We start from the raw sequence: 23519 nt of genomic DNA on the forward strand, positions 1-23519 counted from the left end.
ATGGAGGGTCTGACTCGATCCATCCTGTTCTGCAGCCATGTTTTACTATGCCAGTTGAAGCTAAGGCTCTTGGCACTGTCCAGATGTTGTGTGGAGCAACATTCTAAGCAGCACCAGGGAGATAGAAAGGTGCTTTGCGTGGACTTGCATGTCAAAAGACAGGCAACTATCTGAGCCTTCAATCAAGAAGCAAGGTAGGGCTGCAGAATGGGATGTTCACTTTTATAAAACAAATAAGTAGAATGCTTTAGAAACCAAAAACCCTCTTATGGCTTTACACTGGATAAGCTATCAAAAGGTGGACAGCTGTATGTGGGGCAAGAACGACCCCAAAATCATTTCCTTATTCTTCTCTTATTTAGCATGAAAGGGTGCAATTGTGTCAATGGTGGCTATAGCATATTTTTAGTGTTTGGACTATAAAATGAATGTACCATTAATATCTCTGGTTGTTTGAAATTATATCATTTATTTTCAGGGTACATCTTTTCCTTACCTTTGCAAAGACAAACTGCTGTTCTGTGATGACGTGGAGTGACAAAACTCAGCCTGGCTGTGCTGTGGGTTGACATGGAATTCTCATCTATGGTCACTTTTTCTTCACAAAATTTCCAAGGACATTCCAAGCCTGCACAAAGCTTGTGGAAAACGTCAAGTATCCGGACACCTAAGATCTCTTCAAGGTCAGCTACAGAGGAGTTTATCTTCTGGAGTAGAATTCTGGTTGGATGTTGAGAACTACCAGATTTCTCAACAAGCAGTAGTACATCGAGGTTTGAAGGAGGATCAGAGGGTTGCAAACTAACAATCTGTATGTCACTTCTTCTCACACCCAAAATATTTCTTAAAGCTCTCTGGAAATTGCGCCAGTAGTCACCAATGAATTCTTCAGGTGCGAGGTTTGCAAAGCGTATAGCAATGCTGTGGTTTAGCAATTCTTGCGTGATTTGTCTGATGTGCACTGTAATGTCAGCTGCAGTAGTAAATTTTCCATCTGTAACAGTGACATTCAGGAGGTACTGTCCTATGTCTAGCCTTTTATGTGCTATCAGTTTACCCCCTGTGCTAGAGACAGAGAATAAGGATTCCATCTTGGGATCCAAACTGTATGTTAAAGTGTCATAAACATCTTGATCAGTTGCATGGATTTTCCCAATGACACCACCTGAATATTCTTCTCCAAAGGCTGTAATAAAGATTTCTAGCGGCAGAATTGCCGGGGGATAGATGCTCTCCTCAATAATTCTAATGTCAATGTAAGTCAAAGATGACAACTGAGGTTTTCCATTATCTGCCACCTATTAGAAAATAGAGAAATAAAGAATCAATTTCTGCTTTGTCTCATCAGATTTTAACAGAAACATTTACTGTACTGTAGAGAGTAAAACAACCTTGCAAGATGCTGCTTTCAGAAAAAGTTATTTTTCTTATAAGAAGATGCATTATTAAAGTTTCATACATAACACAGGTCTTGATAGAGAACCTAGCAGCCACAACATAAATAGCTCATATCAAAATTATAGATGTATTTCTATTATCTGTGCAATACAATTTAAACTCATAAAGCACCAAGGACACCTTTTAATACTGTCACTGCTATTTATTAAAACAGGGAAAAAAGTTGTCAGTGTGAAGCTCCAAACACATTATTACACAATACTAGCCACTGATTCATAGTTTTCAGGCAATAATATCACAGCAAATATGAAAAGGTAAGGATCTGAAATAAATTTTCAAGTCCTAGTGATTCACTAAGTATCTAAAAAAAATTTAATCTTCAAAGATTAAACAGATACGCTGTTTATAAGAGTAGATTTCTTTGCATTTCCAGATGTGTTAACAAATAAGAAATGCACAGTAGCTTGTTTCAGACAGCAGATGGCGCTTGAAGTTTTTTTTTTTTTCAAACATGGAACTATCTTACAGTCACAATGACTCATGCAATAAACATCCAACACACACACTTCTCCATACAGTCATTGGGAGAACCTCAGTTAAAACAAATCCAAATTGCAAAATGCCAAACATTACATTAAACTGAAAAGGCAGAAAGTTATATTTAATTATATTGTGTTTCATGATTTGTCATTGTGATGAATAAAAATATCCTGTGATGGTATTTGCTTCAAATAACTATACAAATTATCTTCAACAGTATCAGACTGTGTAGCTCCAACAAAATTCAAAGACTTTTTAAACATGATACCAGTGAACCCACAACCCATTCTGGCACAAGGACACATATTGTGATACAAAGAGAGGAAAAATAGAATAGGAGAGTGAGATAATGTCCTCCCACCCTTTTCCTTCCATTTTTCTCATCCTTCCCTTCTCAGTTGTTCTTCTCTTTGCATTACCTCTCTGGAGCAGAGTTCTGTCACAACTCGAATAGGACACATGGTACAGAGTGGCACAGGAAAATCATATGTTGTGTTAAAAAAATCTGTATAGTTATTGTATTACTATTAGAGATGGTTAGTGCTCTTGAAGATAGGCATAGGAAAATCATTTTATATTTTCATACACAAATCCAAACTTATGAAAATCTGAACATAAGATTTTTAAAAGGTATTACATGTGTGCAATATTTACCATTTTAATATTGTATAATCATTGTAGAAAGATGGGCTTATGTCTGGAAAGCTGACTTTTAGTAACCCAAATGTTTAAATAGGGAGACAGGACTCAAGCGCATGCTATGTTTGGTTTTGCCTAGATTTGACTGGTTGTTCTAAACATAAAGGGCAGAGTTTGGATCTGGGGGAGAGGTAAGAATGAAGAAAAGAGAAAGAATAAAAAAGAACAAAGGGGCATGTAGAAAAAAGAAGTAACTAAGGTGGATATATTTAAAATAATTATATTGATAGTATTCTAAATGGAACTGGTTAGGAATTTTTTGCCATAACATTTTTGCCAGAAACTTTTTGTGGAAACGTATCAGTTCAGACAGTGCTTTAATCAGGACGGTTTCTCAGGTCCAGGATGAAATTTTTGTGAAACCAGAGACACCCACCTCAGAAGAACCTACTGATTAGGGCATTCATCGGGCGATGGAAGACGCAGGTTCAAAACCCTGCTCTGCCTAATTTGGTGCCCTAGCCACCGAAGGCTATAGAATAGTCTTTCCCTGGCTAGGTTAGAATACTCACTTGGGAGGTGGGAGATTCAGGATCAAGTCCCTGGTCTGATTCAGGTACAGCGGCTTGGGGTAGTGTTCTTGAAAAGGGTGACAGACATCGAAATGACATATACTGGGGACCCACTGGTACAGCAGTGGCATAGGGAGGAGGGGACACTTGGGTGGGCAGGCTATGACGGGCAGAGGGGTAGGAGTGATCTGGCCACCTCTCCCTCCCTCCAGCCGGCCTTGCTGGGCTCCCAGAAAAATAGGGTGCCCCAGAAAAATGTCAATTGTCAGAGGCTGTCGGGGGACAGACTGACACAGGGAAAAGGTCTACAGAGGAGTCAGAAGGAGCTCTGTCTTTCTCTAGATCCAGGGAATCTGTAAGCCTTAGGTAATGCAGGAATGTATACAGACTGATTGTTTTTAAGATCTGTGCTCCTCAAATGCTTTTAGAGTCACAGACTTTAAGGTCAGAAGGGACCACTATGATCGTCTAGTCTGACCTCCTGCACAACGCAGGCCACAGAATCTCACCCACCCAATCCTGTAATAAACCCCTAACCCAGGGGTCAGCAACCTTTCAGAAGTGGTGTGCCAAGTCTTCATTTATTCACTCTAATTTAAGGTTTCGCGTGCCAGTAATGCATTTTAACGTCTTTAGAAGGTCTCTTTCTATAAGTCTATAATATATAACTAAACCATTGTTGTATGGAAAGTAAATAAGGTTTTTAAAATGTTTAAGAAGCTTCATTTAAAATTAAATTAAAATGCAGAGTCCCCCAGACACCTGGTGGCCAGGACCTGGGCACTGTGAGTGCCACTGAAAATCAGCTCGTGTGCCGCCTTCGGCACGCGTGCCATAGGTTGCCTACCCCTGCCCTAACCTATGTCTGAGCTATTTAAGTCCTCAAATCATGATTCAAAGACTTCAAGGTGCAGAGAATTGTCCAGCAAGTGACCCGTTCCCCATGCTGCAGAGGAAGGTGAAAACCCCCCCAGGGCCTTTGCCAATCGGCCCTGGAGGAAAATTCCTTTCTGATCCCAGATAGGGCGATCAGCTTAAACCCTAAGCATGTGGCAAGACTCACCAGCCAGACACCCAGGAAAGAATTCTCTGTAGTAACTCAGATCCCAACCCATCTAACATCCCATCACAGGCCATTGGGCATATTTACCACTAATAGTCAAACACCAACTAATTGCCAAAATTAGGCTATCCCATCATACCATCCCCTCCATAAACTCATCAAGCTTAGTCTTGAAGCCAGATATGTCTTTTGTCCCCACTGCTCCCCTTGGAAGGCTGTACCAGAACTTCACTCCTCTGATGGTTAGAAACCTTCATCTAATTTCAAGTCTAAACTTCCTGATGGCCAGTTTACATCCATTTGTTCTTGTGTCCACATTGGTACTGAGCTTAAATAATTCCTCTCCCTCTCTGGTATTTATCCATCTGATATATATATATAGAGAGAGCAATCATATCTCCCCTGAGTCTTCTTTTGGTTAGGCTAAACAAGCCAAGCTCTTTGAGTCTCCTTTCATAAAACAGGTTTTCCATTCCTAGTAGCTCTTCTCTGTACCTGTTCCAATTTGAGTTCATCCTTCCTAAACGTGGGAGACCAGAACTGCACACAGTATTCCAGATGAGATCTCACTAGTGCCTTGTATAATGGTACTAACACCTCCTTATCTCTACTGGAAATACCTCGCCTGATGCATCCCAAGATCACATTAGCTTTTTTCATGGCCATATCACATTGGCAGCTCATAGTCATCCTGTGATCAACCAATACTCCGAGGTCCTTCTCCTCCTCTGTTACTTCCAACTGATGAGTCCCCAGCTTATAAAAAAATTCTTGTTATTAATCCCTCAATGCATGACCTTGCACTTTTCACTATTATATTTCATCCTTTTCTGACCCTGGCCAACACCCCAAGTTTTGGGCTGCATTCAAATAAAGATTCTGTCTACATTCTTATACTGGTGCCCATTACCAGAGCATCTGTGTATGACACTCAAAAGTAAACCATGGCTCTCTCTTTCTCTTCCTGCTTAGGGTAAGTATAGCATGGTTGTTATTATCTCAATATAGACTGAATCAGCATACACAGAAGAGTGGACAGGACTTCTCCAGGCCCCTGCATCAACAGGTAGGAGCTTATCTGAAATTTTTTGATGAAGCATTTTTTTTGTCTGAAAACGCCAATTTGTCAAAACAAACTTTTTGTGGGGAAAAGGCTGTTTTCAACAAGGTTTCTGAGGATGGAATTCCATTTAAAAACCAGAGGGAAAGATACTTACCCCAGAGTAGCCTGGCAGTTAGCCAAGTGGTTAGGGAAGTGGGAGACCCTGGTTCAAGTCCCTACTCTGACTGGTCCAGAGGTCTCCCACATCCCAGAAGACTTCCCTAATCACTTGGCTAAGGCCTATTCTTGAGTGCCTTTCTCTGTTCATGGAAAAAATAGGAAAGGTCGTGGTTTCATCCCATTGTGGAAAAAGACAATGTTGGAAATCTCAAATATTTTTGCAGGATGGGAAAAGTTTCCCTACCCAGCTTTAGTGGAAAGCAAAGCTCTGTTTTCTCACGAATGTTAAATATTAGTTAGGGGAATAATTTGGAGCTTTGGGGAGAGAAATTATTATTGGCCTTTAAAGAATGTGTAGGAACAGAGCAGAAGATTTCTCCCAAAACAAGAAGTCTAGGGCTACATCTACACTACAGGGGGGGGGGTCTATTTAAGATATGCAAATTCAGCTACGTGAATAGCGTAGCTGAATTCGACGTATCACAGCCGACTTACCCCGCTGTGAGGACGGCGGCAAAATCGACCTCTGCGGCTTCCCGTCGACGGCGCTTACTCCCACCTCCGCTGGTGGAGTAAGAGCGTCGACTCGGGGATCGATTGTCGCGTCCCAACGGGACGCGATAAATCGATCCCCGAGAGGTCGATTTCTACCCGCCGATTCAGGCGGGTAGTGTAGACCTAGCCTCTAAATGAAATGTAAGACCTGATCACGTGCAAAATTTTGGGAAATTTTGTAGCCCTAGGATCTTGATTCCTCTGTTCATAGTTATCTTATTTATCAGTTTATAGCTGAATTAAATAACATCTGATAAGACAATGAAGAGTCGTCTGATCTTTTCTTATGGCACAGACATATAGATATAAAAACGTATCTGGGAAAACTAAGCTATCAAAGAAAGTGAGATTTATTGACTTAGACCATCTTCCCTTTATTTTAGATTGCTTTGATAGCAGCCTGTTGGGTTAGAGATTAAGCCAAAGTATAAAAAACATCTGGCACTTGAAAAAGTTACAATATCAGAGACAGCAACAGAGGGTCCTGTGGCACCTTTGAGACTAACAGAAGTATTGGGAGCATAAGCTTTCGTGGGTAAGAACCTCACTTCTTGCATCTGAAGAAGTGAGGTTCTTACCCACGAAAGCTTATGCTCCCAGTACTTCTGTTAGTCTCAAAGGTGCCACAGGACCCTCTGTTGCTTTTTACAGATTCAGACTAACACGGCTACCCCTCTGATACTTGAATATCAGAGACAGATCTTCAGCTGATGTAAAATCTGTGCAGTTCCATTGATTTAAATAGAATCAATGAAATGTGCTGATTTACGTCAGATGAGAATCTAATCCATTGTGAGGAAACACTGTTACAATACAACATGTAAATTAGTATCTGATGTGTATTGTAAGAACCAAAATTGTATTGCTATTGTTCTTATATAGAGCCATGTGAAAAGAAGACTGTGCTATATAAAGGTATTTCTTCATCAATAGGTAATATTTCAGCGCTGCAATGCTGTGAAGTCTTTATTAACCCCTGTTATGGATATGTGAACATTCTCTAGCTTATTCCTCCAACTTTCAGTTGGAAGCCACAATAGGAAGAAGGAAGAACAGGAGTACTTGTGGCACCTTAGAGACTAACAAATTTATTAGAGCATAAGCTTTCGTGGACTACAGCCCACTTCTTCGGATGAAATAGGAAGAAGGATGCAATAAGGCACTGCCCTGTTACCACCAGTAGATGGTCTCAGGAACAGCACTGCAGATCTAGAGCAGGGGCTCTCTATCTTTTTCTTTCTGAGGCCCCCCAAAATACTATAAAAACTCAACGGCCCACCTGTGCCACAACAACTGGTTTTCTGCATGTAAAAGCCAGGGCCGGCATTAGGCGGTAGCAAGCAGGGCAATTGACTGGGGCCCCCATGAAGCTCAGATGCTCAGGCTTCAGCCCCAGGTGGTAGGGCTCAGGACCCCCAGCTTCAGCCCCACGCAGTCAGGCTTCAGCTTTCTGCCCTGGGCCCCAGCAAGCCTAACATTGGCCCTGGTTGGCGGCTCCCCTGAAACCTGCTTGAGGCCCCCCAGTGGGCCACAGACCCCTGGTTGAGATCCACCGATCTAGAGTCTGGCTGTTTTCTTGTGCAGTAAAATGCCTGATAAGAAATGAAGGAGAGGGACAGATTTCTGAAAAACAGGTGCAAAATGAAGGGGTGGACAAACACATTAGGACAGATATTCACCCTATTTACTCCTCACTTATGCCTTAATCCTGCAATGAAATCCACAAAGAAAGACCCCGCACCTGCTTGGAGTCCTGCTGAGGCCCATGGGGTTTGCCTGTGGCGATCTCATTTCAAGAACCACTACTTAGGCCTGGTCCCCACTAAGCCCCCACTTCGGACTAAGGTACGCAAATTCAGCTACGTTAATAATGTAGCTGAATTTCAAGTACCTTAGTCCGAACTTACCGCGGGTCCAGACGCGGCAGGAAGGCTCCCCCGTTGATGCCGCGTACTCCTCTCGGCGAGCTGGAGTCCCGGCGTCGACGGCGAGCACTTCCGGGATCGATTTATTGCGTCTTAACCAGACGTGATAAATCGATCCCAGAACATCGATTGCCTGCCGCCGGACCCTCCGGTAAGTGAAGACGTACCCTTAGGATATACAGGTCATGTCACACAAATGCAAATGGCCATCCTCCAACCACAGGGAAAAAGTGAACTGGGTAATTAAACTGGTTAAAAACACAAACTGGCTAAAGATAAGCCTTTCATACCTTAATATGGAGAAAATAATGATCCTTCACTTTGCGTTTCAGTGCAACAGATGTGGTAAGCACTCCCTGGTGGTTAATCTCAAAAGCGTTCTCTTCATTTCCACTCAGAATGGTGAAGATGAAAGGTGGACCATTATGAGAAGAATCCTTGTCTGTCACTGTGAGCTGGAGCACACTAAATCCAACAGGCTTATTTTCCTATAAATGTATAGGAACATTGCATCAGACAGTTTCATTATAACAATGTAATCAGTGAGATACTCTGATTCAGTTTTCCTTTCCACAACAGAAAAAAGTCAATTGGTATCACAGTATTGTCAAACAGTTGTTTTTTCTACTTCCCGGAAAATTTTCCAGTCCTTTTGGGTTAGTGTGTTAAAAAATGTCATGGCCTTGAAACTCCATTTTTTTTTACCTTTGGTCTTAATGAGCCCTGGTACCTCTGGGTTAATTATTAACTCACCAAACATTCAAATCTAGCTAATGCTACCTATTAAGGATAATCACAGTACCTGCACATAGATGAGCACATGGACTGCTTTTCTCCTGCAAAATAACCACAAAGTGGGAGAAAGGGAGATGAGTCCCTGGGTCAGAACCTGGCCCAGAGCTCCTAGTGGGGCAGTGGGTAAATGCCACAATTTAGTCCCCGTTAAATAGCTCTCAAGTCGAGCTTTTTACACATATAGATCATCTAACTATTTGCATCACTGGGATGCAGCAGGGTTTATATACACTTGGAAACCAACTGATCAGATTTGTCAACTACTATACTCTACAAATCTCTACTTCCTTCTGGAACAAAGATTATACACCATTTCCCGCAGAATATTTAAATGTGACAGCTGTGCTGCACAAAGCCTTTTTCACTTTAATATGTTGGTAGAATGATATGGTATTGAATGCAGGATATCAGTAAAATGCCATCCATTAGAAAAAATATCCACCCTCCCAATATGCACCCCCTCCCCCCCGTTTATCAACTTTTGAGCCCTTTTGCTATTGTTCTTTGAAAAGGTTCTGGGACAGAGATGACTTGAGGAAGTAGGTGAAATTCGCTGAGGTCAACAGTTTAGTCGTCTGAGCTTTACAGCTGATACTCTTCATGCCAGGAAGTCCATAAAACAGACCAGGGCCATATTTTTAAATGTGGATGCCTAAAGTCGGACACCTAAGTGGCCGGATTTTCAGAACTACTGAGCACTTATGGCTCCCACCTCATTTGAATCCAGTGGAGCTCTTTTCCTTGTTACATGCGGGTGGACTGGAGGGGAGTTCACCATTCTCCCTGAGGTACTCTGGCTGATTAGAAGGGAGTGACATGGACCTCATGTAATACAGAATTATTTCCTCCTCTCCTCCAGCTAGAGTGAGCTGTTGGGGAAGAGGAAACACCAAAGATGTCCTTGAGATGGGAACCAGTTACCAGGTTTCCCTTCTTGACTCTATGGATATTCATTGAGTTATCTTGGGTATGTAGGTTAGGGCAAAAAAGTGGCCATAAAAAACTGCTCATATTTTGGGGGTGAGGATGGGCTGCACATCTGGGTTTTTTAAGATATGTATGTGCTTAACTCCCACTGGTTTGTTGGAATTAGGCACCTAAATACCTTTTAAAATCTGGCCCACTGGACGAAAAGCACAATCCTTTGAGAGCACAAGGGAACATGCACCCAGCAGCATCTATTACTTTCTTGAACAGTGTGCCTTACTCCCATGCTCTAAGAGTTAAAGTCGAGGCAGGTGCATTCACAGCCCTTTCTGACCACTTTGGGGAGTCTAGTACAGCTGTTTGGTCTAGACTCCTCAAGTTCATGTGCATTAGGAGTGCCTTCATTTCCCCTATAAAATGGAGATCATAATTTTACCTACTTTCATAGAGCATTTTAAGAGTCTGAATAAAGGTGCTATGTTGGGATGAGTCACTGGATGAGTTATGACTCCCTCATTCTGGTCCGTGTTGACCCATGCCAGCAAGAGAAAGCATCTGAGGAATTGCTCTAATTTACATCACTAGCATAATGTCTTTAATGCAACTATCCCAAGTCCCTCTTACTTCCTTCAACATGGTTCCCATGTCAGAGGAAGGGGAACAGCTGGTGCAGGAGCTGCCTCGGCCAGCAGGAAGTTCCCTGTATCTGAGTGAATTACCTGCTAGTCATTTGAGAATATGGTCCATTACCACCACCTTATAATGGAAAACTAAAGCTTGTGTGTTGTTATAGATGAATTATACTTTTGGGATAGCACTCAGTTATTGGTTCTGTCAGACACATTTTTGTGAATATGGAGAATTCTGAGCACTTAACTATTTTTATTTTCATATGCAAGGACAAAGGCATAAACCACAAGAGCCAAACAGACAAGTTAGCTATGATCAGTCATCAATATGAGTGAAATATGGTTCAGGGTTCCCTAAGTCAGGAATACTTGCTTATTTAATCTTTTTTCCAGTGCCATTATGTCCTGCCCAGTTCAGATTTGTGTCATGCCCCTGGCATACACCTGAAAGGTATAACCAATACAAAAAACTTTCGTATTTCAGAGAGTTAGTTTAATATCATATTATTTTGTTATATTTTATTCTGAGTATTCCTGCTATCTCTCTTTCCTTGTTTCAATACTTAAATCCTCAAAACATCAGTTCACATCTACCATCCGTACAACGTGAGATATGAATGACATTTCCTTTACAGCTGCTCAGCATCATCTCTTAATCAGCTGAAGAGTGCTATGGAGCAACATACATTAAATAATGGTCTATGTGCAGGAGTACAGAACACCTGCTTTACAATAACAGAGTAGCTAAAACAAAGTTTTCTAAGCATAATCTCCATCTATTATTAGCAAAATAAGTCAATTGTAATGTATGTATTTTTAAGATGTACTGTATATGTATGCTGAATGTTGTACAGTGTAACACAAAATAAAAATAGAATAATGTATATGTTAAAAGTGACACACATCCTATGAATGAAGTATTTCTCTGCAACTTTTGTAACAAGGTGGCACAATATGGTTCTGATTTTACAACACTTATTTACACTGATAAGCACTTACTCAGGTAAACAGTCCAATTTATATTACTTCAGCCTTAAATAATAAAAAAAAATATTTTTTCTGTTGCAAAAAGTCACAGATTAACATCCAAAAACTGTATTTAGTTTGATTGCCATAACATCTAAAGTGCTATGTTTAGATTACCTGGATGATAACACTATAGTTCCCCTTTGAGAATACTGGAGGATTGTCATTTACATCTGATACATCAATATTTACAGTAGTTGTGTTGACTCTGGATGGATTTCCATTATCTGAAGCTTGAACTGTCAAGGTGTATCCTGAAATCTAAAAAAAAAAAAAAAAAAAAAAAAATCCACACATTCATTAAAGAAAGAAAAAGGTGACAAACTGAAGAATTTGTATTAATTGAGAAAAATATTTGAACCCACATAATACACGGGTACTTCAGACGAACAACAAGACTCTATATATATCATATACTATAATTAAAGACCCTATTACAATCTGAATAAAAAAACCACAAACTAATGCCATAAACAGATGGTGTCACTTTTTAAAATTGTCCTCATTGAAAAAATTACATTTACCTTAATTTTAAAAGACCTGAAGTCATCAGAATTTACATAAATATCACCCCAGAAAATGGCAGTGCAAGTTACCTGTATTTTAATCTAACCAACTGAATTAAAAAAAAAAAAAAGTCATAAAACTTACTTACCTCTTCTCTGTCTAGAAGTTTAGTCACTTTTATTTCACCCTTGGTAGGGTCAATTGTAAAAGGACTCCCCTGATTGCCATCTATAATTGAGTAGTGAATGTGATTGTTTGAAGGTCCATCAGCATCATCTGCCATAACCTAGAAGACATCATATTTTCATGTAAAATTGATCTAGGCAGACACTGGTGCTCTTTCAATAAATTCATTCTAATGGAAGGCACTGCTGTTTCAGGTCTAGCATATTACAGAGTTATCAAGGCAAAAACTCCAATATTTGGAATATACCAAAGTCGGGTAGCCTAATTTTTCTGGAATCTCTCTGCAAATGAAATCATAATTCATATAAATGGACTACAACTAGTACAAAATATTCTGCACTTTCCCTATATGTTTTATATTCCCAGTTCTGAAAGATTTCTTAAAAAGTTAACAATTTACAAATTAGTATTTATTTCTCAGAGAGAAACTATGATTGGCTCAACTGAATAAAATAGAGAAAAAATAAAACCAAAACCACATAATAATACGTACTGTAATGACCGATTGTTCAAGCATGGCATCTTCACTGATTACTGCTGTGTAGGTGTCTTGGCTGAACACTGGAGTGTTATCATTGATATCAGTTACATTGATATTCACTGTTACAACATCACTTAATGAAGGTGTGCCTCCATCTGTGGCTTCCACTGTCAAGTAATACTCATGGGAACTTTCATAATCCAGGCTTTCAATAATAAAAATGGCTCCTACAAAGAAAAATTTCATATTTTGATATTACTGTACTGCTACATACTATTGCTTTTCAGTTTGTTTTAATTAATTTCCAAATAGCTCAATGACCTGATTAATCCCTGTGTTATGACAGTGTAAAATGGGAGATACACAGCAATGAAATCAAACCCTAAACATTCAGAAGCCGCTGCAATGAAAAACTGTCTCAGAGCCAACTCGTTTCTTCTGACTCTTACTTTCCTTTGTTCTTTTATTGCTAAGGATGTCTAGGAAAACACGTCCTGTTTTTATTTTCCATCAAAATAAATAAAATAAATGAAATAACCTTTGATTTCACTTAGGCTAGGTCTACACTACCCGCCTGAATCGGTGGGTAGAAATCGATCTCTTGGGGATCGAATTATCGCGTCTCGTCGGGACGCGACAATCGATCCCCGAATCGACGCTCTTACTCCACCAGCGGAGGTGGGAGTAAGTGCCGTCGACAGGGAGCGACGGAGGTCGATTTTGCCGCCGTCCTCACAGCGGGGTAAGTCGGCTCCGATACGTCGAATTCAGCTACGCTATTGGCGTAGCTGAATTTGCGTATCTTAAATCGACTCCCCCTGTAGTGAAGACCTGCCCTTAGACAGAAACCAGATTTGATGTAAAAAATAGAAGAGTATTATGTCAAGTATGTAGTAAGCAGTGGGAGCAGTAGAACTGCCCGGGCTATACACAGGTTTTGTACCAGTAGAAGGATTTTGGTTAGGGGTGTGATTCTTTTTTAAACCAAAATGGTTAAAGTGGTACTACATCGTTATACCAGACACAGTTATATTTATATGAAGGTGCCTAATTCCAGTATAGTTTGTTTCCCTTCCCATATGACAATAAGTTATATTGGTATAAGCACTTTTATACCAGTATAACTACATGTGGGGAGTGGGGAAGGAGTAGTACCATTTTAACAATAACCCAAGTTAGTACAACTTGTGTGTGCAAATAAGGCCTTAGGAGAGAGAGAAACTTTTTCTTGAAAACACGCTTTGCAAAAAAGCTACAGAATATACAGGAATTATGATGTAAGGAGAACTGAGGTATAAGTTACTCTTTACTAAAGTAGTAAAAATGGACAAAATTTTCAAAAGCACTTACGTGCCTTAGCTCCGCAGTCCCACTGACTTTCAGTCCTAAAATCCTTCATCTTTAGGCTGGACACATAGTTCTATCTTTCCCTAATGCCATACCAACTCTTCTATAATTACCATCTTTGAGGACCAATGATCAGTTTTCCTTGTCGGTTTAATCTCAGGTCTCTCTTTGACAAAACCTCATTTAGATTATAAATAATGGCTTTTGTGAACAGACTGTTATCTGTAATTATAGTTGTTGTTTTTTGTTTGTGTGTTTGTTTTTTATTTTTGGCATGGTGGTTAGGAAACTTCTACTCTACTTTGTAGACTAAGTAAAGGTATCCTAAATAGCAACTACCAAAAGCATTACATACAGTTAATTTTTCATATTCTATTACACTTCTTTCCAAGACTATTTTTAAATGAATGAACATCTCAGCAGACAGTAACAAAACACATCAGTTTAAAGTATCACTGACTTTACAGGACATATGTTTTAAGTCTATCTGCGTGGTTAATCAATTGCATAATGTGTAATAACACACTGCTTGGTGAAAATGATACAGCTAAATACACATTAACACATATGTTTCTGTTAATTCACCCTTATGTTCTGTTACCTGTTGCTGAATCAATACTGAATTTTCCATGTTCGTTTCCACTGACTATTGAATAGGTGATCTCAGCATTGGCTTCAATGTCTCTGCTAACAGCATAAATCTGAAGAACTTCTGTTCCAATTAAAGTGTCCTCTGATACAGTAGCACTGTACTCTCTATATTCAAACACAGGTGGATTGTCATTTATATCCAAAACAGAAACCACAAGACTACCAAGAGAGGACAGCCTTCTAGGTAAACCTTGATCTAAAGCTTTTAAAGTCAGAGTGTACACTGCCTGCAACTCCCGATCCAAAGGCTTCTCCAACCGAACAATTCCAGAGAATTCATCAATAGAGAACTGTCCATCCGCAGAGTTCACTAGTGAGTAGCGAATTTTACGGTTCATCCCTGCATTTAAAAACAGAAGAGCTTTTAATGGAACATGAAATGATAGCTAAAATGCATTGCTATAGTGATTAATCTAGAAAAAGATTACAATACAAATGAAAAAAAGTGTAAAAACTGACATCCACATTAAAGCAAATTTAAATAACTATAGAGGCTACTGTCAAGAGTAGAAGCTACTGATATGGTATAAATTATACCATAGGCTTCGTGACTTCGACTACAAAAAGAGTAAAGTAGCTATCTGTTTTATTCACAGTCTCTGTATGAAAATATTGGTTAGTAATACAAATTTAATTATAACTTCAAAATGATAATTTCTACTTTAGAAGGTTAAATCCTTTAAAAAAATGTTATATTATACACACACACACACACATACATACATAAACACAGGTATATATAAAGGGCCAGGCTGCATCAAATAACTAGGCTCTAATCCAGTAAGTCAAGTACACAAGATGAACAGGAACACCTTCTCTGGCAAGAGTTCTGTATAAAAACAACAACATAGCATTTTGTGCCATTCGGTTTGCTATGAGCCCCAGAGACTGGCAAAGTATGAAACTGGCTCTCTGCTGCTACCTTCTATTATGCAATTTAACTTTATCATAACACATAATGTTTTTCTGAGTACTGAAGCAATACCAAACATTACAACTTGACCATCAAACCTTGACAGGTATGTGACAGTGTTGTGCCCCCAAACACAGAAATCATACGCTTCTGTAATTCTCCTGTTGAGTTTATAAGCACAAAGCGTGACTCTAAGTTCGTTTTAATGTCACATTCAGGCCATATTCACATAACACTTTATAGCTAAACAATGATGAACAACAAACTACGTATCTCAATACCACTGCATATCATATAACTGTACATTATTAGACTGAGGGTCATGTTTTAAAAATGTGACTTCTGTTAGCAGACACTCCCTTGAGCACACAGAGCCTGAAAATAAGGACTAAGCCAACAGACTTACAACACTGTAAAATTAGTGTATGTGAGAGGAGACTCGGGCCCACACTTTTCACTTCCCTCCATATTTTGCACACCATTAGTTACAAATAGAGCTGGCTGGGAATTTTTTGATGACACAGTGTGCCAGAAAATACAGATTCATAGAAACCTGAAGTTTCTCAGGACTAGGATGGAAATTCTCATCAAAACCAGAGAGAGGGAGAAACCCACCCTAGAACAGCTAAAAGCCTGGTGCTTAGGGTACTCACCTGAATGTTGGAGACTAGGGTGACCAGATGTTCCAATTTTATAGGGACAGTCCCGATATTTGGAGCTTTTTCTTATATAGGAACCTATTACCCCCATCCCCTGTCCCACTTTTTCACACTTGCTATCTGGTCACCCTATTAGAGACCCAGATTCAAGGCTCTTCTGAATCAGGCATAACAAGGACTTAAACAAGGGTCTCCCACTTGCCAGATGAGTATAGCTCAGTGATTTGAGCACTGGCCTGCTAAACCCAGGATTATGAGTTCAATCCTTGAAGGGGCCACTTAGGGATCTAGGGCAAAATCAGTATTTGGTCCTGCTAGTGAAGGCAGGGGGCTGGACTCGATGACCTTTCAGGGTCCCTTCCAGCTCTATGGGGTATATCTCCATCACACACCTTAGCTACTGGCTATTCTGCGGTGGATTTTGGTTTCATCCCGACGTGTAACACTGGTCTACAATTTTTGAGACGTCGTCTGCTTCAAAGATAAAATGTGCTATTTATTATGTATTTTGATGTGCTGAATTCAAATATGACAATTAAAACAACTGATTGGTTACTGTTTCTAAGATATTTAAGTTTTTACATTTTATGTCTATGTATATTGTGTAGATAGTAGAGTTTTAATCATAAATTGTAAACCTAGGTCTTTTCATGTGTTTATGGTTGCTTTACATGATAATATTTCACGTGTCCTGTTTATGGAACACTTTAAAAATCAGCAAAAGGGTTCTATAAATAAAATTTAACATGAAACAAAAGGCAAAAAACTATTATGTACATAGTTTAGTCCTATTCAGTGTCTACTCAGCGCTTCTTGGCTTGTTTCTTGTATTCATTAAATGGAGCATCTCCCGTCACTGTCCAGCAATAGTCTGCAAGCATTGATGGGCTCCATTTGCCCTGATAGCGTTTCTCCATTGTTGCAATGTCCTGGTGAAATCGCTTGCCGTGCTCGTTGCTCACTGCTCTGCAGTTCGGTGGAAAAAAATCTAGATGAGAGTGCAAAAAATGCATCTTTAGTGACATGTTGCAACCAAGGCTTTTGTATGCCTTGAGGAGGTTTTCCACCAACAACCTGTAGTTGTCTGCCTTGCTGTTTCCGAGAAAATTTATTGCCACTAACTGGAAGGCTTTCCATGCCGTCTTTTCCTTGCCACGCAGTGCATGGTCAAATGCATCATCTCAAAGAAGTTCACAAATCTGAGGACCAACAAAGACACCTTCCTTTATCTTAGCTTCACTTAACCTTGGAAATTTTCCACGGAGGTACTTGAAAGCTGCTTGTGTTTTGTCAATGGCCTTGACAAAGTTCTTCATCAGACCCAGCTTGATGTGCAAGGGTGGTAACAAAATCTTCCTTGATTCAACAAGTGGTGGATGCTGAACACTTTTCCTTCCAGGCTCCAATGACTGTCGGAGTGGCCAATCTTTCTTGATGTGGTGGGAATCTCTTGCACGACTATCCCATTCGCAGAGAAAACAGCAGTACTTTGTGTATCCAGCAACAGAGGGTCCTGTGGCACCTTTAAGACTAACAGAGTATCCAGTCTGCAGACCAAGCAAGAGAGCAACAACCTTCAAATCACCACAAAGCTGCCACTGATGTTGGTCATATTTTATGCACCTCAAAAGTTGTTTCATGTTATCATAGGTTTCCTTCCTATGGACTGCATGACCAACTGGAATTGATGGCAAAACATTGCCATTATGCAGTAAAACAGCTTTAAGACTTGTCTTTGATGAATCAATGAACAGTCTCCACTCATCTGGATCGTGAACGATGTTGAGGGCTGCCATCACACCATCGATGTTGTTGCAGGCTACAAGATCACCTTCCATGAAGAAGAATGGGACAAGATCCTTTTGACGGTCACGGAACATGGAAACCCTAACATCACCTGCCAGAAGATTCCACTGCTGTAGTCTGGAGCCCAACAGCTCTGCCTTACTCTTGGATAGTTCCAAATCCCTGACAAGGTCATTCAGTTCACCTTGTGTTATGAGGTGTGGTTCAGAGGAGGAGGATGGGAGAAAATGTGGGTCCTGTGACACTGATGGTTCAGGACCAGAAGTTTCATCCTCTTCCTCGTCTGACTCAAGTGAGAATGATTCTGGTGCATCAGGAACCGGCAGTCCTTCTCCGTGGGGTACTGGGCGTATAGCTGATGGAATGTTTGGATAATGCACAGTCCACTTTTTCTTCTTTGACACACCTTTCCCAACTGGAGGCACCATGCAGAAGTAACAATTGCTGGTATGATCTGTTGGCTCTCTCCAAATCATTGGCACTGCAAAAGGCATCGATTTCCTTTTCCTGTTCAACCACTGGCGAAGATTTGTTGCACAAGTGTTGCAGCATATGTGTGGGGCCCACCTCTTGTCCTGATCTCCAATTTTGCAGCCAAAATAAAGGTGATAGGCTTTCTTAACCATAGCGGTTATACTGTGCTTTTGTGATGCAAAAGTCACTTCACCACAAACATAGCAGAAGTTATCTGCACTGTTCACACAAGTACGAGGCATCTCTGCTCACTTTGGCGAAACAGAAATGTGTCCCTTTGCAAAATCAAACCCTGACAAATAAGAGAGCACGACACTGTATGATTTCTAGAGCTGATATAGGGCAATTTGTTCAGCAGAGTGATGTAAGCTTCGTTATGATTGCATCATCCATGACTTCTAGGAATAACATGATGCAATTCATATCATGTATGACGCAATACCAGCTTCAGATTGCATCATTCATTGTTTTGCCTAAAAAGCAAGTACTGTCCAAATCCAGTCATAGATTTATTCATAGATCCAGTCAAAGATGTATTTTAGTCATTTCTGGTTTAAATTGAGATCCCTTCCCTTTATAACTCACTTATCCTCCGCCATTCCCAAGTCAAGGGTCGTATATACTGACCCAATAGCATATCTTGAAAACTAGAGCCAATCAACAATTTTAAGCATCATTTTCGTTCTCAGTGACCCAGAATTAGTAAAGTTTGACTACATTTATTTCAGAAGCATTTTGGCTGTAGAGCAGTGTAATGGGAAAATATGTTTGAAGTTTCAAATTTTTTTGCAGTGTGAAAACTATATCCTGCCTAGCACTAGATACAGTACATACTTTCAAAGCTACTAAGATGAAAACTGTATCGAATTTACTAGACCTAAACATATCATTTGGCGACCTGATCCTGAGAAGTACTAAGTGCCTGCAAGTCCCACTGAAAGTCTCCACTAGCAAACTATTACTATAATTAGTAAATATAGTTAAGTAATATGTACCTGCATCTGCATCTGTAGCCTGCACTCTTGTCAATAGTGTTTTAGGCTCAGTGTTTTCAAACACTGTAATGGAGTAAGGATCAGCTGTAAACTCTGGGGCATTATCATTTACATCTTCTAGAGTGAGAATAACATGAGCCTTGCAGAATCTTCCTCCTCCATCTATGGCCTTGACTAAAAGATTATAAACTGCTTGCTGCTCACGATCAAGTGGTGCTAATGTTTTCAGTTCACCTATAAACAGAAAAACAGATGTAAAATAAATTAACTTACTTGAGTCCCCAGAATTAAGTATCCCATAATGATTTGTACCATGATGTTTTTATCAAATCTTTCTTCTTTTTTAGTCACAAAAGCTAAATAACCATTTTCCTTTTGAGGATAATTTTGTCAATGACTGAGACAACAGCTGTAACACACTAATGAGCCCCATATTGGGCAAAACGTGTAAATGGCTGTCTTTTCAACTTATAAACGTTAAACACGGAAACCTTTTGCTTTCTAAAAAATCCCTCTGCAATTGAAATTGACCAAATGTGCAGCACACATAACACAGAACATATACATCTATGCCTACACATACACGATAGTGCATGGTGCATTATTTGAAAACAAACATTTTAAATAAAAGAACTGTTTGAATCCTTGTTTTAATTAAATGCAAAGTTAGAAGAAAATGTATGACATATTATCCGTGGAGTGAGGAAAGAGAGAGATGGTCATGTGAAGGTTACAAATGGTTTGGGGTGCAGGAAGGCGGCAGCTTCATTATGTAGTAAAACCAAAAATGAGAGGTTTGTGCCAGTGATTTGGTAGGGAAGACCTCCCCTTTGCCCAAACCCCTAGGAAATCCACAAGCTCCGCTCTCAGGCCATTAAGTTGCAATCCTTGCATGGGAAACCTACCCTTGGCTCCCTCCCTATGGCTCCACCATTTATTTTGCTTTATTTTTGTTACCCTTTGCTTCTGCACCCTGCATTGCATTGGTCTGGAGAGTGGGATGCTTAGGACCTCAAAGTGGCCCAGCTTGACCTAACTCTTGCTTAAGTAGCTCTGAGTGGCATGAAAACCAACCAATAAGAGTGTGATGGGGTGCAGACCACTCACTTAATACTTCCAAGCAAGTCTGGGGTGGTTCTGGTTCACTCATTCCATTTAATTCCCTGCCCGAGCTGCAAAGCTTTGAGAACACCGGACTTCCCTTTTGCACTATTCTCTAGGTGTACAGCAAGATTTAAATCCATCCAGATGGTTGGCCACCAGAATATGACTGAAATGAAACTTGCTACTTTTCAGGTCAAAAGCTATGGCTAGTAACCAATACATTAAATATGAAAAAGAACAATATTTAAGGTATCCTTTTATTCTGAACTTCTTTGGCATAGACGTCTGATAGCAATTAAAGAAGCCTGACTTTTGGCTTCAAGGTGTTTTATATTTTTAAAGAACACAAGAATGACCATACTGTGTCAGATCAATAGTCCATTTAGCCCAATATTCTGTCTTCCAACATTGGCCAGTACCAGATGCTTCAGAGGGAATGAACAGAACAGGGAAATTATCAAGTGATCCATCCCCCATTTCAGAGTAGCAGCCGTGTTAGTCTGTATCCGCAAAAAGAAGAACAGGAGTACTTGTGGCACCTTAGAGACTAACAAATTTATTAGAGCATAAGCTTTCGTGGACTACAGCCCACTTCTTCGGATGCATATAGAATGGAACATATATTGAGGAGATATATATACACACATACAGAGAGCATAAACAGGTGGGAGTTGTCTTACCAACTCTGAGAGGCCAATTAATTAAGAGAAAAAAAACTTTTGAAGTGATAATCAAGATAGCCCAGTACAGACAGTTTGATAAGAAGTGTGAGCATACTTACAAGGGGAGATAGATTCAATGTTTGTAATGGCTCAGCCATTCCCAGTCCTTATTCAAACCGGAGTTGATTGTGTCTAGTTTGCATATCAATTCCAGCTCAGCAGTCTCTCGTTGGAGTCTGTTGGAGTCTGTACTGGGCTATCTTGATTATCACTTCCAAAGTTTTTTTTCTCTTAATTAATTGGCCTCTCAGAGTTGGTAAGACAACTCCCACCTGTTTATGCTCTCTGTATGTGTGTATATATATCTCCTCAATATATGTTCCATTCTATATGCATCCGAAGAAGTGGGCTGTAGTCCACGAAAGCTTATGCTCTAATAAATTTGTTAGTCTCTAAGGTGCCACAAGTACTCCTGTTCCATCCCCCATTGTTCAGTCCCATTTTCTGGCAGCCAGAAGTTTAGAGACACCCGAGGCATGGGGTTGTGCTCCAACCATCTTGATGGACCTATCATCCATTAAATGTATCTAATTGATATCCTCGGCCTTCACAAAATCTCCTGGCTAGGAGTTCCACAAGTTAATTGTGTGTTCATTTCTTTTTTTCTTCTCCACATACTGAATGTTTACTGTTTTCCTCTAAAATAATTTAACATTAAATTAACATTTTAAAAATAAATAACATTTGTTTTTGTGCATGCAGATTGATTTAAGTATCAACATTTACATATGTTTTATTTAGTTGTAAATATTTTTTAAAAAGGCAGTGTCTGCAGTTTTATATGTAAAATTATATATTATGAATTTTACCTGTGTCTGGACTGAGCTTGAATTTTTCTGCTCCAATGCCATGCAGCGTATAAGTAATTTCTGCATTGGAACGAATATCTGCGTCTGTAGCAGAGACCTGCATGATCAGCTTGCCAGGAAGGGCATCCTCTGGAACAGTATCAGTGTATAAAGCCTAAAAGGTTTTAAAGTAACATTGAAAGATTAAAATGTGTTAGAGAAGCAATGCTTAATGGAGAAGGGAAAAGAGGACAAGGACAGATGAAATTATCTGCTTGAGTTTAGAGGATTCTGGAACATGTGAAGGTTGAAACATCTGAAAATAATAAAGATGTGATTTTCTAATTAATTGCCTCACCATTAATAAATTATTCAGTGAAGTAATTATTTATTACTGACATTCACAAACTCGAGGATTCTGAGTGCCAAGGCACAGCCAAGAATTCCAAACACCTGAACATCTGATTAATTACTTCCTGATATCCAAATCTGTTGGTGTTGTGAATTTCATTCAACTTCCTATCTTGAGCTACTGATAGGTCATATTACCCAGGTCTGGTCTGACCTACAAAGAACTGATTCACCCCTTTTATAAAACAGCATAAGACGTATAGGTCTCCAGTTAGAAACAAAAACACAACACAAAAAGGCTTTAAAGACATAGGTGAGATCTCATCGGTGAGATAGCAGAAGTACATTTTTTTTTTTAATCAGAGAATCAAAAGTGGCAAAGGATGGCTTTGTCAGCAGGCTTGAGGACATATATGGATTACAGAATTCTAGGACTCTGACAGTGCAATTTCCCTGGCTGTACAACCCTTCCACTCCTATCAAGAACAGCTCGGGCACCACTGAGCACAGCACTTTTTTAACTTCACCTCTATTAGAATGTGTACAGCAGTATCATTCTGCCAAGTGCAGGTACCTGGACTTCTTTGGAGCCACACTTCCTATGGAAATCAGTTAGTATGCACTGCCATGGCAGCAGCATAAAGCATGCTCTCTCTCCTTGCTTTATCTTTGCAATGCTTGCATTAACATGGGAATTTAAGAACTGAAATTCAATTCATAGTCTTCCAATCCTCTGCATAGTGGCACACTGAGTTATGAGTAGGTCGCTGGGTCAGCCCTATGAGTTTTTGAATTATAGTGAAATTTACCCAAGAGACTACCCTTATTCGGCAACCTCTTATCTTAGTAGCCCAAAATACATTTCTTCTCCACATTTATTGGAAAGTCACTTCCATAAAGCAACCAATTTTTGTCAGTCTCTTGAGTGGTCACCTAAGATAAAGAAGATTTTACAATGAAAATGTACATACACTGAACATGGCTGCCCATGTAAAATTTAAGCCTACCTTTTCACAAACAGGACTGTTGTCATTAGCATCTAGAACTTTAACCTCAACCACGGCTTTTGTTGCAAAGGTCCCATCAGTAGCTGTAATATTTAGAAGGTAATTGTCCTTTTCTTCCCTGTCCAGAGGTTTTCTGACATAGACTTTCCATTCATTCTGCATGTTTTCAATTGCAAACTGTCCGAAGGGATCACCTCCTAAACAGTCAAAAATATGTCATTCAAGCAAAAAGAGATA

General features: G+C 39.8%; 1 protein-coding gene across 14 annotated transcripts in view; it reads right to left on the reverse strand.

Annotated features, from left to right (window-relative positions):
- Positions 1–23519, reverse strand: part of FAT1 (FAT atypical cadherin 1) — a 169800-nt gene that overhangs the window by 13423 nt on the left and 132858 nt on the right. For 12 of the 14 annotated variants that reach the window (XR_010601454.1, XR_010601453.1, XR_010601452.1 and 9 more), the window contains 9 exons: positions 23283–23479; positions 21946–22099; positions 19311–19544; positions 14414–14803; positions 12478–12692; positions 11947–12084; positions 11409–11552; positions 8205–8402; positions 497–1298 (listed from right to left, as the gene is read on the reverse strand). Coding sequence is in view for 9 of the 14 variants with exons in the window: in XM_042841962.2 (XP_042697896.2) it covers positions 497–1298; positions 8205–8402; positions 11409–11552; positions 11947–12084; positions 12478–12692; positions 14414–14803; positions 19311–19544; positions 21946–22099; positions 23283–23479 (2472 nt within the window). In the remaining 5 variants the exon portion in view is untranslated. Of the gene's footprint in view, positions 1–496; positions 1299–8204; positions 8403–10627; positions 10710–11408; positions 11553–11946; positions 12085–12477; positions 12693–14413; positions 14804–19310; positions 19545–21945; positions 22100–23282; positions 23480–23519 lie in introns of those variants that run through there. The other 2 variants (XM_042841966.2, XM_042841970.2) reach the window with 2 other exon arrangements.

This window comes from Chrysemys picta, chromosome 5, assembly GCF_011386835.1.
Source record: "Chrysemys picta bellii isolate R12L10 chromosome 5, ASM1138683v2, whole genome shotgun sequence".
Lineage (NCBI taxonomy): Eukaryota > Metazoa > Chordata > Testudines > Emydidae > Chrysemys > Chrysemys picta.